This window comes from Staurois parvus, unplaced genomic scaffold (genome assembly GCF_062004578.1).
Source record: "Staurois parvus isolate SC_StPar_1 unplaced genomic scaffold, SC_StPar_1.0 ptg000696l, whole genome shotgun sequence".
Taxonomy (NCBI): Eukaryota; Metazoa; Chordata; class Amphibia; order Anura; family Ranidae; genus Staurois; species Staurois parvus.
The window spans coordinates 3,809,515-3,827,288 of record NW_028318492.1 but is presented as its reverse complement, the minus strand read 5'-3'; the positions used below and the strand labels follow the sequence as shown (position 1 = coordinate 3,827,288).

At 41.6% G+C, this 17,774-nt stretch overlaps 1 protein-coding gene across 1 annotated transcript in view; it reads left to right on the top strand.

Annotated features, from left to right (window-relative positions):
- PRPS2 (phosphoribosyl pyrophosphate synthetase 2) overlaps positions 1 to 17,774 on the top strand; it is a 96,824-nt gene that overhangs the window by 43,519 nt on the left and 35,531 nt on the right. The window contains exon 2 of the mRNA XM_089652995.1: positions 11,500 to 11,683. Within this exon, the coding sequence (XP_089509121.1) occupies positions 11,500 to 11,683 (184 nt within the window). The remainder of the gene's footprint in view (positions 1 to 11,499; positions 11,684 to 17,774) is intronic.

The window sequence follows — 17,774 nt, the reverse complement described above, 5'->3', positions numbered from 1 at the left end:
AGATTTGAATGGGAGGCATTGAAAGGCTTCAACTCCTCCTGACTTGACATGAGGTGTCAATTTTGACATGAAGCTAAGGTTTCAGTGTGAACAGCATTGTGTGCTGCCATGTGAATCCTTTTCATAGGTGTTTTGAGGAGCATTAAAAACGCCCCTCAAACACCTGCTTTCAACGCTAGTGTGAACTGAGCCTAACTCTGGTAAAATCCTGTGTTTGCATGGACACATAGGGGTTTATTTACTAAATCTGGTTCACTCAGAATCTCGTGTGCTTCTGCATAGAAACCAGTCAGCTTCCAGGTTTTATTGGTAAAGCTTAATTGAACAAGTTGAGGTTAGCAGCCAATTGGTTACCATGCACAGGTGCATGAGGTTTTGAGTGAACCAGCTTTAAGGTGGGAATACAGGATTAGAAAATTGACCAATCGGACATCTGACAACCGACAGGTGTTCGTTGGTCGAAATCGTGGCCCACATTAACCAATCTAAAAAAATACTTTGTTTGACGTCTTCTATACAAGTGGAAGTGATGCTGTGTGCGCGTGATCTTGTAGCCACGCCCTTCCGGCCAGAACAAGCGATATACACAATTAATAGCAATGAGTATAATATAGTTTGTTACATTAACTATATACATAAATAGTGATACATAAAATATAATATGCATCATTCTGGTTTCATTATCTCTTTAGGTCAATCTACTTTTAACATTTGGATTTTTCGTTCGTGTTTACGAAGATTCCTTGGACCTAAACATCAAGGTCATCTTCTGTCTCCGCTCATGCGTGATAGTACTTGATAGATTTTTTTCGTACGACCATCATACCACCGCATAGAAAATTGGTTGTTCGTATACGAAACAACAACATGTTTCACTGCTGTTCAACCGGATTTTTTTCGTTCACAATATCGTTATCGGTTAAAACATCCTGCTCATCAACAAAGGGAAAATAGTTCAATCAGTGGTTCCGCAAAATTTTTCGGGTGATTTCCTTATCGTGTGTACGGGGCATTAGTGCATCCCATAGGCTATTGAGTTGAGTTCAGGGCTTAGGTAAAAAAACGCCAGAAGCTCCAAAAAATGTGAGTTTAGGAGTAGCAGTGTACATGAGTCCTACAGTGTAAGTTTTTTTTAAACTTGTAAATTTATAATCTTAAACCAGAAAAAACTTTTTTTTTTTTCGTTTTTATATTGCAGCATACGAATTCTTAAATGTGGTGACCACCTTTTAGTTTTCTTTTGTAGATCTTTTCCTTTGTTTTCACCTGGGTATCTGGCCAGTAAGTCTTGTTTTTCAACTTTCTTTAACTATTTGCCAACCTCATCACATACATGTATGTGATCCCGCTCTTCAAGGGGAGTGGGCACACGCTCCCGCCGCCGTGACTGTGCTGTGGTTAGACACAGCACACGCCGAGCAGTGGGTCCCAAGACTTGCTGATTGGCGAAGAGGCTGACAGGTCAGAGCTCTGTGTATGTAAACAATACAGAGCTCTTCCCTGTAGTGGGGGATGTGACTATTTTTGTTTCCTTTAAAAACCTACTCATCCCCTACTAAAAGTAAACACAGGAAGCACTGTTAGGCATACAGTTAACCTTTTGAATGTCCTTAGATGTTAACCCCTTCCCAACCAGTGTCATTTGTACAGTAACCCCCAACATTGGTGTCATTGGACGCATTAATAATCCCAAATGTTGGTGTCAGTGGATGCATTGATAACCCCCAAAGTTGGCATCAGTACTATTACTGACATCTGGGGTCAGTACTATTACACAAGGACTATGTATTGGGCACTATGGCATATCTTTCTCTTTTTGTTATATGAAGAATTGAAGGCCCATAGGATAAAGTTGGGGAAAGCATGGTTTGACCTATTTATATACTATAAAGATGAATATAATCTGGTTAGTCTATCCAATTAGGGGGTCATGCATATCAAAGTAGGTGAATAGTGATATAAGTTACATGTATTTAAATCGTCATTGGGCACTATGGTTACTATTGCCACAGATGGACATTATCACACTTTTGGACTGCACTGTGTGTACTTTTTCAATATCTGAGTCACTTTTACATCTAATTTTATATTCTGCATTGGGTATTGTTAGCATGGTACTTGCTAATAACTACAGGCATTGTTATACACACCTTTGTGTTGTGTTATTTGTTAAGTATTTGTTAGGTTTATTGCTGGCACTTTCACAACTGTTATGCACAATTAAGACATTAATTTATTGATATTTTTTTTTTTCTATTGTGACATTTTATTAAAGCACACTCAATGATTTATTGAGCTATTTAATTACTGGAGTGTTCTGTTTTAGAAACACTGGTTATGGATATTTGTTTTGGATATTGTATATCAGCTGTAGGCTAAAAAAGAGATTTGAGCATAGTGTGTTGTGTAAATTTAAATTGACCTCATTATTACAGGTTAAATGGCCAAGCCGCGATGATGTCACTCCCACGCATGCACGCAGGAATCATGCCCATGGCGCAGAGCTCTGAAGGGATGGCAGAAGTATGCTGTCTCTTCAGAGCACATGCATCGGTGACTTCACCGGCCGCATCCCGTGTAAATATCTCCTAAACACCATAAGTTTCACTGTACCTACAGGCAAGCCTCATTATAGGCTTACCTGTAGGTACAAGTTCAAAAGTGGAGTGTACTACCACGTTAAAGTCCTCTTCATCTGAAGGCATAGAAATGGGTGGAAACATGTCAATGGAAGAAGGAACAAGGGTCAGTCTGGTTGACAGATGTTAATAGTACAGTATGTCAAGGTGTGATGTCATTGGTTCAGTGCTCTGCTCCTGGCCCACACAGAAGCACAATCATTTGGATCAGGAGTACTTCAGTCAGAAATGTTGTATTTTGTGAACCAGCAAAAAGTTTTTCCAATAAGGATTACTTGCTGTGCTGTGTTTAAAGCGGAGTTCCACTCACTATGTAAAAAAATAAGTCAGCAGCTACAAAAACTGTAGCTGCTGACTTTTAAAAAACAGCCACCCGTCTGTCCCACGATCCTGCGTTGCCCCCACCACAGCCCGTTTCACTGGCTGTCCTGTATTCCAGGCGCCAGCATCTTCAGTGTGGGCACCCGGCTGTGACAGCTTGCAGCTTCACAGCCGAGTGCCCTCTGCGCGTGGGTAGCGCTGTGCTTTCTGAATGGCATCATCTGGGACCTGTCACGTGTCCCACAATACTTCGGGGAGGGAGGGTAGGAGGACAAATTCCGTTTCTGATCGCCTAGGCTCCCCAAAGGTGCCAATCCTTAATGGGGAGCGGGGGACCAATCTTTAAAGCGGAACTTCCCCTTTTGGGTTGAACTCTACTTTAAATACACAAGGCTTTGAGCAAGTGTCAGTACTGATTTTATATTTTGGCTTGAGGGTACATTTTAAAGATTTTTACATAAATACTGTATATCTGAAACTTTTTGGCCTTTACTTGTCTACAGTTTCAGAACAAAAATTGACTAAGCGTCATTGAGTAGGAGTAGAGGATCTGTTACAAACCAGTTTTTAAAATGAATACATGGGCAAAACAAAAAAAGCCATAGTTTTCTACAGTACATACATATTTATACAGTAAAATACCTGTTGATCTGTCAGAAATCCAGTGAACTCTTTACTATTTGAGTTGACAATGCAGTGCCTCTGCTGCACTGAAATCTCATAGTGTTAACCCTCTAATGGAGGACTACAGAATACCTCCTGTCCTTTATCTTCATAACCCAAGTGGGAGCTGTTCTGTAGTTTAAGGGTAGAACTAAGCTGTTTGAACAAGAACATAGGGGAACACTGGGTTTCTGCACACCTAAATGAGTGTTTCTGTAGCTGCAGCTTTTTGATGTGATAAAACATGGGGAAATGTACTTCTTCTTCTCTGGCCTCAAAGTGAGGACAAATTATGAAAGATTCTAACCCTTTCCAGGTTCTAAAAAACAAAGGTTTTGGCTGAAGGTCCCCTTTTAAGTAGGAAAAGTCAGATCAAAGATACTACCAAGCTATTTTTTCCCTCTTCTGTGGATATTTGCATGCATTGTACTGACCTTTTTATAGGGCGCTAATTCTGGAACAGAATTTATCTTTAAGTGTCTGCCTGTGAGCTGATAGAGGTGCATTACTTTGTAACTCCTACCAATCTCCTGAGCTTTAATAGCACTTCTTCCAAGCTTTTTATGAAATCTGTTTCATAGGGATGTATTAGAGTTGAACAGGATTCTATTGCAGATTGCAGGTCACCTAAATAGTGCTATTGCACAGATGTTCTACTGTTGTCATTATTGGGAAGCTGGTCTACAGCAATGATGGCAGCCTCTGATAGGAGCACATGCATATGTATGCAGATATAGTGGCTGCAAAGAAGCACTAAGATGCAAGATAAAAGAAAATTGTATTTTGTAAAAAAAAAAAAAAAAAAAAAAAAAAAAAAGGGTTATGATCCGCAGTGCTGTAGGAAACTTGGGACTCTTGCAGATGGCCGTAATTTACAGTGTACAGAAATTAAACACAGCTTGTAATAGTGGCACCCAGGAACCACAGTTGCAGCATATTTTGTTACCCATAGAAATTCAATGCACGTGTGTCCACCAGCACTGATGTTTCCTCTCACGTGCTTATGGACCTATTGTTCAAAACTTCAAGCTACATTTTGAAAAATATGCCCATTCGCATGCATTCGTAAACACCAGTGCTGTAAAGCATTCCTATGGGCAAAAATACTCTGCAGTTGTGGCTCCCGGGTGTTACAACTACAGCTTTATTTTACTTTGCAGGCCCATACACTGTAAATTATGACTGTGTCATTCAGTTAAGGTTTACAACTACTTTAAGCAATATGGATGGACACCATATTGTTTTTCTTCTTAAAGCGATTGTAAAGCTTCCTTCTCTTTAATTGATTAAAATAAAAACAAAACTTGTACCTGCTCTGTGCAGTGGTTTTGCACAGAGCAACCCTGGTCCCCTGCGGGCGCTTTTGGCCTCTCCACTTGATCGGCCGCCCACCACAGGAAGCTGCTTCTCGTGGTGGTCATTTCCTTGGGCTTGATCCTGAGCCAGGGTGTTTCCTCTCTGCTCACAGGTATTGACTGGCCACAACAGAAGGCAATGGATTCCACTGCTGTCGGCCAAGCCTGTGAGGCCCCATTCACACTTTGAAGCGTGTAGCTCAAAGTTCAAAAACGCTCAACAAGCAAAAACCTATTGTTCTCAATAGCCCTTGTACACATTGAATTGAGTGTTTTCGTCCCTATAGACTTCAGTGGAAATGCCTGAAAAGCACGACTTGAGCTTTTTTTTTTTTCAAGCTTTTTGTCGTGTATTCATGTGTAGCAGTTCTCCACCCCTTTTTCAGTAGCACTCCACACCTTTTAGTTGAAAGACGTCTGACAAAAGCTGCAATTCTGCTCCAATAAAACGCTTAAAAACGTGACACTAGGTGTGAATGTAACTTATAGCCTGGAGAGGGAAGAGCTGCTGCAGATGGGCACAGCACTGGACAGAGATCAGGCTCGGGTGAGAATTTAGGGCTGTGGGGGGCAGCTGCATATAAAAGCTTTTTTTACCTTAATACGTAGAATACAACCTTTTTTTACCTTTTTACCAACCCCCCCTTTTTTTTTTGTCAGGAACAGATTTCACAATGGTCATCTTGTTCTGCCGGTTTCCTACTTGCATCACCGTTTTGTCTGTTTGTATGACCTTCCCAGGTTTTAGGCCACTAGACTTTACTGCTCTTTAACCCAAGTCCAATGGACTGCTTTACTCAGTCCATTCACAGGTAAATTACCTAACCTGTTTAGTGTCCTAGGCAGTCCTTTGCAGAATGTAGAGTTTCCGCTGACCAACTGCAGTATTCATAGTTTTGTGTCTGCTATCGGTGTGCGAAATTGTAGATTGCAAGCATCTGGCTGCTGTTGGGCAACATTTGTGTATCTTGTTTATCATTTCCTTTCTCGTTCGTTTTTTTTTTTTATTAGGCATTTTTTAATCTATAAACCGTTCTGTTTAAGACAATCATTTTGTGAAAATAAAAACCGAACATGTTTATTACTGTATACATGTAAGCACAATGAGGCTGCATGCACACTAGCGGTTTTTTTTAAGCTAAAAAAAAAACTGCTGGTAATAGCGGTTTTTAGTAGCATTTAGGGGCATTTTTTATTTACATTTTTACAATATATGTAGAGAAAAGTTGTTAGGAGCGTTTTTATCTTGTTTTTTGTTTTTTTTTGTTTTTCTAGAAAAATGCTTCAAAAAACTCTACAAAAATAATTTTGTTTTCTGCACCTACAAGCTGAAGCTAATAGCATAAAGTGATGTGCATGAACACATAGGATAACACTATTTAGCTTCTAGGAGCGGAAAAAAAATGCTAATAGCTTCTAGGCGCTTAAAAAAACACTAGTACTTAATCGCCTCCCACCCGCCATATAAGGAAATGTTGGGGGGCGGCGGCTCTCTCGTTCTGGGAGGACGGCATATGATGTTCTCCCACTCTAACTGCGCATGTGTGCCCCCCGCAATCTATGGTGTGCTGTGTCCCTGGGACACAGAGGATCACCGATCACTGTAAAGAGCCGATGACGACAGCTTTGTCGTGATCAGCTGTGTTCAATCACAGCTGATCGCATGTAAACAGGAATTGCAGGCCTATCCGTTCCGGTCAGTGCTGCCTATCAGTGCAGCCTCATTAGCGCACAAAAGTGAAGGAGAAAAATTTTTAACTTTACAAAATTTTATAACAGAAACTTAAATTTTTTTTTTTTCCAAAATGTTCAATTTTTTTTAGTTTGTTTAGCAAAAACCCAGTGGTGAATAAATACCAGCAAAAGAAAGCTGTTTAAAAAAAAAAAAAAAAAAAAAAAAAAACATAAAATTTTTTCGGTGCAGTGTTGTATAACCGCGCAATTGTCATTTAAAGTGCGACAGCTTTAAAAGCTGAAAATTGGCCTGGTCAGGAAGGGGGTAAAAGTGCCCTGTAGGCAAGTGGTTAAAGTCCATTACCATTAAAAGGAAAAAAAAAACTGTTCTTCAGTCCTGTGAAGAGACCTGCTGTATATTGGTTCTTCAATGCCTTTAATCCTAGATGCATGTACAAATGTTAATGTCTGCTCTTGGTTGTGGCTGTTCTTTGTGATTAACCTGTTGCTCTGCAGCTGTCGTAGTGTTGTAAAGGAGTCGTAGAGGCACCCCTGTTTATATATGGATTGCACTGTCTGTAGTATATTGCATCGACTACTCCAAGCTGTGCATGCTGTTTTTACATTTCATAAACTGCAGGTCCGGGTATAGAGTCTGCAGTTCTTCTGCTTAATGCTGCAAAGCATTGTGATAGGAGAGCCTTGTCCCATCACTTTTCAATATGCCATTTGTAAGCTTTAGAAAAGGACCACACAGTTTGTGAATGAATCAGGTTATGGACTGCATGTTGTTTCACTTTCATTAAATGAAAAGTAGTGAAGCCTAATGCCCTTCGTATGGTGGCAGTCTGACTTACTATCCGATTCACAATGACCAAATAGATTTGTAACTCATTCCAAAATTGCATTGTTCCCTTGATTTTTTCTTTTCTTTTTCTTTTTTTTTTCATTATTTACCAAGATTTAATGCATTGGTTGTTTGTCTTCCTGTTTGCACTAATGGATGGTAAACAAGTGGCCTCTGTAATTATTAGTTACATTAAATCGATTGTAACCGCTACATGTTTTAGCACATAATGGGTTGAATAAAATAACCCATTATAAAAGACTCTTGTATACTAGTTTAGTAAATATATTTAGACATATGTTAACACTAAGAAAAAATGAACTCATTTAGTGCATTTAAGCAGAACTCCAGTCAAAACTTGTTTTCCCATGTAGTGGGGCTGTGCCCGCAGTGCATGGGTTAATTGCTCGTTTTGTCCCAGGGAAAAGCTGTACTTGCCCATTCCTACAGAAAACCACACTCCCGTACGTCCAGCAATGGACTGTTCCTGCCATCCTCACGTCTGGAGCTGTTCTATGGGCGTGCTGGCCTCAGGAACAGCCCATTCACAAGACTACTAGTGTGCAGGGGGAAGGGGAGCGGATTAGGTAAGTACAGTGGGGCAGAAAAGTATTTAGTCAGCCACCAATTGTGCAAGTTCTCCCACTTAAAAAGATGAGAGAGGCTTGTAATTGGCATCATAGGTAGACCTCAACTATGAGAGACAAAATGAGAAAAAAAAATCCAGACAATCACATTGGCTGATTTGGAAAGAATTTATTTGCAAATTATGGTGGAAAATAAGTATTTGGTCACCTACAAACAAGCAAGATTTCTGGCTCTCACAGACCTGTACCTTCTTCTTTAAGAGGCTCCTCTGTCCTGCACTCATTACCTGTATCAATGGCACCTGTTTGAACTTGTTATCAGTATAAAAGACACCTGTCCACAACCTCAAACAGTCACACTCCAAACTCCACTATGGTGAAGACCAAAGAGCTGTCGAAGGACACCAGAAACAAAATTGTAGACCTGCACCAGGCTGGGAAGACTGAATCTGCAATAGGCAAGCAGCTTGGTGTGAACAAATCAACTGTGGGAGCAATAATTAGACAATGGAAGACATACAAGTCCACTGATAATCTCCCTCGATCTGGGGCTCCACGCAAGATCTCACCCCGTGGGGTCAAAATGATCACAAGAACGGTGAGCAAAAATCCCAGGACCACACGGGGGGACCTAGTGAATGACCTGCAGAGAGCTGGGACCAACGTAACAAAGGCTACCATCAGTAACACACTACGCCCCCAGGGACTCAGATCCTGCAATGCCAGACGTGTCCCCCTGCCAGTACATGTTCGGGCCAGTCTGAAGTTTGCTAGAGAGCATTTGGATGATCCAGAAGAGGATTGGGAGAATGTCATATGGTCAGATGAAACCAAAATAGAACTGTTTGGTAGAAACACAACTCATCATGTTTGGAGGAGAGAGAATGCTGAGTTGCATCCAAAGAACACCATACCTACTGTGAAGCATAGGGGTGGCAACATCATGCTTTGGGGCTGTTTCTCCGCAAAGGGACCAGGATGACTGATCCATGTACAGGACAGAATGAGTGGGGCCATGTATAGTGAGATTTTGAGTGCAAACCTCCTTCCATCAGCAAGGGCATTGAAGATGAAACGTGGCTGGGTCTTCCAACACGACAATGATCCTAAACATACCGCCCCGGGCAATGAAGGAGTGGCTTCGTAAGAAGCATTTCAAGGTCCTGGAGTGGCCTAGCTAGTCTCCAGATCTCAACCCCATAGAAAACCTTTGGAGGGAGTTGAAAGTCTGTGTGCCCAGCGACAGCCCCAAAACATCACTGCTCTAGAGGAGATCTGCATGGAGGAATGGGCCAACATACCAGCAACGGTGTGTGCCAACCTTGTGAAGACTTACAGGAAACGTTTGACCTCTGTCATTGCCAACAAAGGATATATAACAAAGTATTGAGATGAACTTTTGATATTGACCAAATACTTATTTTCCATCATAATTTGCAAATAAATTCTTTCCAAATCAGCCAATGTGATTCTCTGGATTTTTTTTTCTCGTTTTGTCTCTCATAGTTGAGGTCTACCTATGATGCCAATTACAGGCCTCTCTCATCTTTTTAAGTGGGAGAACTTGCACAATTGGTGGCTGACTAAATACTTTTTTGCCCCACTGTATATCTTTGATTTTTGAGCCCCTAGACAAAATGAGCATTTAATCCATGCAGTGCGGGCACAGCCCCACTGCATGGGAATATAATAATTTTGCCTGGAATTCTTTAAGGGACAGATCTGAAAGGGTACTTTTTTACGTGTTTTTATCTGCAAATGTATGTCTGTTTTGCAATAAACATTCCTCTGTTTAAAAGGTCCCTTTTTTTATGAAAGGGATCATTTTAATTACTGTTTATTAAAACACTGGCCAATTGCTCATGCAGTTTACCTTGTCCCTGTTATACCCAGTTATTTCTGGTTATGAATAAGGGAGGTTAATTGAACTAAGCCTTCTACATACTGAGGGAATATACTAGACCGAAATACAGGAGCGGACATTGCTGACTTCTTTTTGAAAGGATAGGCTCCTGTTTTTACTTCACTACTTCTACCATCTGGAAGAAACGTGTGTGTGTGTATAGGATGTGATGACATTTGACTGTTTCTTCCAAAGATAACCACTGTCATTACACTGCAATATTTCATTAGAAAATTTATCAGCAGCCAATTCATCTTTACATTTTAAATAGTGTACCTGCCTGTACTCACTACCAGAGGAGACTTACAAAGGGATTCAACCAGCAAACGTATTCCTCTTGTTCATAGCTGTTTTTAAATTTGTGTTCAGTGCAAGCGCAGTGTACCCCATGATCTTATTCCCAGCAATTTGTAGGATTCCAAAAATGGAGCCAGGTGTCCTTATGATTGAACAGTAGCACGAATGTACAGGAGTAACTAGATCAGTGGCTGGCCATTGGCAGAGTTTGAAGGTACTGGGCCATGAAGTGGACCAGCAGAAAATATCAGCAGTGGCAATGGAATGATAAGGTAGCTGCATCACTGGTTGAAGAGACAAGATGTCAAATGTGCCATTCTGCTGTGCATACCCCAAGAAGAACCCACCCCAAAGGCGTTAAAGTACCATTTTAATAAGCATGGACTGACTAGATTACCACAGTTCTGTGTATTGCAATGGTAAATGGGAAAGTACAAAAGCTCTTCCTTAGAGTCAAATTCAATTTTAAAACCCAAATGACCTTAGTGGAAATCTTCTAAATACAATCCAGGTGCATCACAAAACAAGGTGTTCAAAGTCTTAGGCTGGCCATACACTATACAATTTTCTTGAGATTTTTGGTTTAGAGTTACCAAAAACCATAAAATATGAGGTCAAACCTAAACAACACTTTCAATTGTATCTAATTAGGCAGGCTCTTGCACTACATAGTTGAAGGTAAATCTAAAGGAAATTGGGCAGAAATTAGACAGAAAATTGGACAGTGTATGGCCAGCCTTAGTCTTCTGAAATCTGCAAAATCCTGAGTAAAAAAATCTCGTCTCCTGCCAACATGTTGCATAGGAGGACCCTTGTTTTCTGCAGTGGAGTAGGGAAGCAGTAGTCTCTCTACAGGGGTCCATTATGCCACCCCCTGCTGAGTCATAGTTGTAGCTCTGCAGTGAGTGAAGCCTAAGCTCCCTGCTGGTTAGAGCTCCAGCTACTCATTTTTTCTGTGTACCCTGCTGCTTTGGCAGTGTCATAGGTAACATAAAGCTCAGTCACCTTTATGCATGAATTGTTTTGACCAACATCTGTCGCAGTTATCTATGTAAACCTCTTCCTTTTTATGTATATATTTATTTGTTACAAATATTTTTTCATTCTATACTGACAACTTTTTAAGCAGTCATGATGCATCGTGTCAATCAACATTGTTTACAGTACATACAATTCTATTTTCCCTTTTTTTTTTTTTTTCTTTTATTATTAGTGTTGAGATTGGCGAGAGCGTGAGGGGGGAAGATGTTTACATCATACAGAGTGGTTGTGGTGAGATCAATGACAACCTAATGGAACTCCTCATCATGATAAATGCTTGCAAGATTGCTTCTTCCTCTCGGGTCACTGCAGTCATTCCATGTTTTCCATATGCTCGCCAAGACAAAAAAGACAAGGTAAGATAAGCCGTCTCTGCTTATTATACGGGTTTTTATAACTTGCTGCTGTCATTCATAAATAGATCACTGCTCTTGGACAGTGAAAGACATTTTAGGTAACCTCATGGTGAGGTTTTGGAACCTAATGTGCTTTTGCTTTACAGTTTGTCATCAGAAGAAACTTGGCCTGGGCATCCTGAATTTAAACAGGCCTTGCAATTCATAGTGATGGAAATATGTGACTTATGATGATATTACTATCCTTTTACTTTGCTTATTATGCTTTTATATAGCTAGCATATGTGTGCCAAGAGGATGTAGTTTGGATGAGGGGCTTTCAAAATTGTGTGCATCGTGGGTCAGCTGCCAGAGTACATAGTGTGTTGGGGCTAGCTGCTAAAGAATGTAGTGCAAATACTACAAGGATTGGCAAGGAGCACATTGCAAGTTTCAGGTATAAGCTGCCAAAGATTCTACTGAAAATGTTGGGAGAACTGCAAAATAAGTTGAAGACCATTGGGGATATTTACTAAAATTGTAGGGAGCAAAATCTGGTGCAGCTCTGCATAGAAACAAATCCACTTCCAGGTTTTATTGCCAAATCTTAACTAAAGCTGAAATTTGCAGCTGCTTGGCTACGATGAACAGCTGCACCAGATTCTGAGTGCTCGAGTTTTAGTCATTCTGTCCAATGTCTAGTCATAGGAACTAGAGATAAAATAGTCTTTACTAGGGTGTTGAACCTGTCATTATTGCAGTGCAGAAGACCAGAAAGGTTGAAAGGAGGCATTATTGAGACATTTGTTCCTGATGGCAGAATTTTCTAGTAAAGGGAAGATAGTCTTTTTGTACCACACGGGTATTGCAATTCTGTGAGCAATTGATCAGGGCAGAGGATCATGTGTTGTAAGCAGCCAGTCAGGGTTGATCATTCAGATCTGGTTTCTGCTTTTTACAGTCAATGCTCACAGGAAAAAGGGAAAGGATCTTCAGCAAATAATGCAGGATGTGTAGGTTCCTTTTTAATAAAAAAAAAAAATATAAAAACACACATATATATATACATACATACATACATACATAGACTCATTACATGCAAAGCAAGATAGTTCAAGCCGTGATTTGTCATAATTGTGATGATTATGGCTTACAGCTCATGAAAACCCCAAATCCACAATCCCAGAAAATTAGAATATTACATGCAATCAATAAAACATGGATTGTACATAGAACAATATCAGACCTCTGAAAAGTATAAGCATGCATATGTACTCAGTACTTGGTTTGGGCCCCTTTTGCAGCAATTACTGCCTCAATGCGGCTTGGCATGGAAGCTATCAGCCTGTGGCACTGCTGAGGTGTTATGGAAGACCAGGATGCTTCAATAGCGGCCTTCAGCTCATCTGCATTGTTCGGTTTCATGTCTCTCATCTTTCTATTGGTAATGCCCCATAGATTCTCTATGGGGTTAAGGTCAGGTGAGTTTGCTGACCAATCAAGCACAGTAATCCCACGGTCATTGAACCAGGTTTTGGTGCTTTTGGCAGTGTGGGCAGGTGCCAAGACCTGCTGGAAAATGAAGTCCGCATCCCCATAAAGCTCGTCTGCGAAAGGAAGCATGAAGTGCTCCAAAATCTCATGGTAGACGGCTGCGTTGACGCTGTACTTAATGAAGCACAGTGGACCAACACCAACAGATGACATGGCTCCCCAAATTAACACAGACTGTGGATACTTCACACTGGACTTCAAGCATCTTGCAGTGTACCTCTCCATTCTTCCTCCATACTCTGCGTCCTTGGTTTTCAAATGAGATGCAAAAGTTGCTCTTATCAGAAAAGAGGACTTTGGACCACTGAGCAACCGACCAGGTCTGTTTTTCTTTAGCCCAGGTAAGACACTTCTGACATTGTTTGTTGTTCAGGAGCGGCTTGACAAGAGGAATACGACATTTGAAGCCCATGTCCAGGATCCGTCTGTGTGTGGTGGCTCTTGATGCACTGACTCCAGCCTCAGTCCACTCCTTGTGAAAGTCCCCAACACTTTTGAATGGCCTTTTCCTGACAATCCTCTCCAGGCTGCGGTCATCCCTGCTGCTTGTGCACCTTTTTCTTCCACACTTTTCCCTTCCACATAACTTTCTATTAATGTGCTTTGATACAGCACTTTGGGAACATCCAACTTCTTTTGCAATTACCTTTTGAGGCTTTCCCTCCTTATGGAGGGTGTCAATGATGGTTTTCTGCACAACTGTCAGGTTAGCAGTTTTTTCCATGGTTGTGATTCCTACTGAACCAGACTGAGAGACCATTTAACCACTTGCCGACCGCGCATAGCCGAATGACGGCTTCACCGCGGCCGGCCAGTTCTGAGTGGACGTCATATGACGTCCTCCCAGAACGCGCTCTCCTGCGCGCCCCAGGGGGCGCGCACCCGGCGATCTCCGTGATCGCTGTGTCCTACGGACACAGCTGATCACGAGATGTGGTGAAAGGCCGATCCCACCGGCCTTTTACCACGTGATCAGCGGTGTCCAATGACACGCTGATCACAGGAAAATGCAAGTGCCGGTTCTCGGCTGCACTTTCCTCACGCTGTCAGATCGTGAGGAAAGTACTGCCGAGAACCGGCAGTTGTCAGAGCGGGGATCGGCACCGATCATCAGGGCACTGATGATCAGTGCCCTGATGATCGGTGCCCAGCAGTGACCCCCGCAAGTTCCGATCAGCTGTGCGCCCACTAGCCCCGCCCACCCATTCCCAGCAGTGCCCCCACCTGTGCCCAGCAGTGCCCCCACCTGTGCCCAGCAGTGCCCCCACCTGTGCCACTCTGCAGTGCCACCTACCTGTGCCCAGCAGTGCCACCTACATGTGCCCAGCAGTGCCACCCACCTGTGCCCACCCACCTGTGCCCACCAGCGCCACCCACCTGTGCCCACCAGTGCCACCCACCTGTGCCCACCCACCAGTGCTGTCCACCAGTGCCACCCACCAGTGCTGCCAGTCAGTGCCACCAGTCAGTGCCCAGGGGTTGTGCCAGTCAGTGCCGCCAGTCAGTGCCCAGAAGTGATGCCAGTCAGTGCCGTCTATCAGTACCCATCATCAGTGTCACCTATCAGTGCCGCCTATAAGTGCTGCATATCAGTGCCGCCTATCCGTGACCCCTAATTAGTGCTGTCTATCAGTGCCGCCTATCCGTGCCACCTCATTAGTACTGCCTATCAGTGCCCTTTAGTGCTGCCTATCAGTGCCCATCAGTGCCGCCTATCAGTGCCCATCAGTGCCGCCTCATCAACGCAAATCAGTGAAGGAGAAAAAATACCTGTTTGAAAAATTTTATAAAAGAAACAAACTTTTTTTTTTCTTTCAAATTTTTTGCACTTTTTTTAATTTATAGCGCAAAAAGTAAAGCGCCCAGTGGCGATTAAATACCACCAAAAGAAAGCTCTATTTGTGAGGAAAAAATGATCAAAATTTCATATGGGTACAATGTTGCATGACCGCGCAATTGTCAATCAAAGTGCGGCAGCGCTGAAAGCTGAAAATTGGCCTGGTAAGGAAGGGGGTATAAGTGCCTGGTAGGCAAGTGGTTAAAGGCTCAGTAACCCTTTGCAGGTGTTATGGCTTAATTAGCTGATTAGAGTGGAACACTTTGAGCCCAGGATATTGCACCTTTTCACAATATTCTCATTTTCTGAGATTGTGGATTTGTGGTTTTCATGAGCTGTAAGCCATAATCATCACAATTATGACAAATCACAGCTTGAACTATCTTGCTTTGCATGTAATGAGTCTATCTCATATATTTCACCTTTTAAGTTGCATTACTGAAATAAATGTACTTTTGCACGATATTCTAATTTTTCGACTTTCGTGTGTGTGTGTGTGTGTGTGTGTGTGTGTTATAGTTATATACTGGACATGGGCTGAAAATACATACTATCAGGTTTGATTTGAGGGTATGTACATCCACGGAAGGGTTTAGCAATTACAGCTCTTAAAAGTAGCCATCCCCCCTTTTTTCAAGGGGCCAAAAGTAATTGGACAATTGAATCAGAAGCTATTTCATGGCCAGGTGTGGGCTGCTGCTTCGTTATTTCTTCATCAATTAAGCAGGTAAAAGGTCTGGAGTTGATTCTAAGGCTGGCCATACACTATACAATTTTCAGTCCAATTTCTGCCCAATTTCCTTTAGATTTACCTTCAACTATGTGGTGCAAGAGCCTTCCTAATCAGATACAATTGAAAGTGTTGTTAGGTTTGACCTATTAAATGGTTTTTAGTAAATCTAAACCAAAAATCTCAAGAAAATTGTATAATGTATGGCCAGCCTAAGTGTGGTATTTGCATTTGGAATCTATTGCTGTGAACCTACATCATGCATTAAAAGGAGCTGTCCATGCAAGTGAAACAGGCCATTGTAAGGCTTCAAAAACTAAACAAATCCATCCAAGAGATAGCAGCAACATTAGGAGTGGTCAGATCAACAGTTTGGTACATTCTGAGGGAAGAACGCACTGGTGAGCTCAGCAACATAAAAAGCATGGACGTCCACGGAAGACAACAGTGGTGGATGATCGCAGGATCCTCTCTATGGTAAAGAAAAACCCATTCACAACATCCAGACAAGTGAAGGACACTTTCTAGGAGGAGGGCGTATTATTGTCAAAGTCTACAATCACGAGAAGACTTCATGAGAACAAATACAGAGGGTTCACCACAAGGTGCAAACCATTCATACTCCTGAACAATAGAAAAGCCAGATTAGACTTTGCTAAAACATCTAAAAAAGCCAGACCAGTTCTGGAAAAGCATTCTTTGGACGGATGAAACTAAGATTTAATCTGTACCAGAATGACAGGAAGAAAAAAGTGGTTTTAGAAGGCTTGGAGCAGCTCATGATCCAAAGCACACAGCGTCATTTGTAAAACATGGTTGAGGCAGTGTGATGGCATGGGCATGCATGGCTTCCAGTGGCACTGGGTCATTGGTGTTTATTGATGATATGACAGAAGACAGAAGCAGCTGGATGAATTCTGCAGTATTTAGAGAGATACTGTCAGCCCAGATTCAGCCAAATGCAGCAAAGTTGATTGGATGGCGCTTCACATTACAGATGGACAATGATCCAAAACATACTGCAAAAGCAACCCAGGAGCTTTTGAAGGAAAAGAAGTGGAATATTCTGCAATGGCCGAGTCAGTCACCTGTTCTCAACCCAATTGAGCATGCATTTCACTTGCTGAAGGCAGAACTAAAGGCAGAAAGACCCACAAAGAACAACTGAAGACAGCTGCAGTTAGAGCCTGGCAAAGCATCAGAAAGGAGGAAACGCAGTCTTTGGTAATGTTCATTGGTTCCAAACTTCAGGCTGTCATTGCCAGTAAAGGATTCTCAACAAAATATTAAAACTGAACATTTTATTTATGACATTTTTCCAATTACATTTCGTCCCCTGAAAATGGAGGGACTGTGTATAAAAATGATTGCAGTTTTTAAAATTCTTACTTGATATTTATGTTTTTAAGCCTTTAAATGAAAACTGAAAGTCTTCACTTCAAATTTAGTTTTAATTTTACTCTGGTGGCATACAGAGCCAAAAGTATGAAAATCGTGCCTGTGTCCAAATATATAGTATATGGACCTAACTACACACACACACACACTGTTCAGCATCATTGAGTGTACCCCTTTTGAAAAGTTAATTTTAATCAATATCTCAATGAATATAAGAGCAATTTCCAACATTTTTTACAAAACTGAGTTTTATAGATCATTTGTTTAGCTTATTACATGAAAGTAAAGTTATAATATAACTTGGATTACAAAATCTTCATTTTTGCATCAACTAATTTGAGTAAAACTGAACACACCCCACAACAAAAACTACTACATGTAGTATTTTGTATGACCTCCATGATTTGTAAGGACAGCATCAAGTCTTCTACGCATGGAATGAACAAGTTGGTGACATATTGCAACATCTATCTTTTTCCATTCTTCATGAACGACCTCTTTTAGAGCCTGGATGCTGGATGGAGAGTGATGCTCAACTTGTCTCTCCAGAGTTCCCCATAGGTGTTCGATTGGGTTCAGATCAGGAGACATAC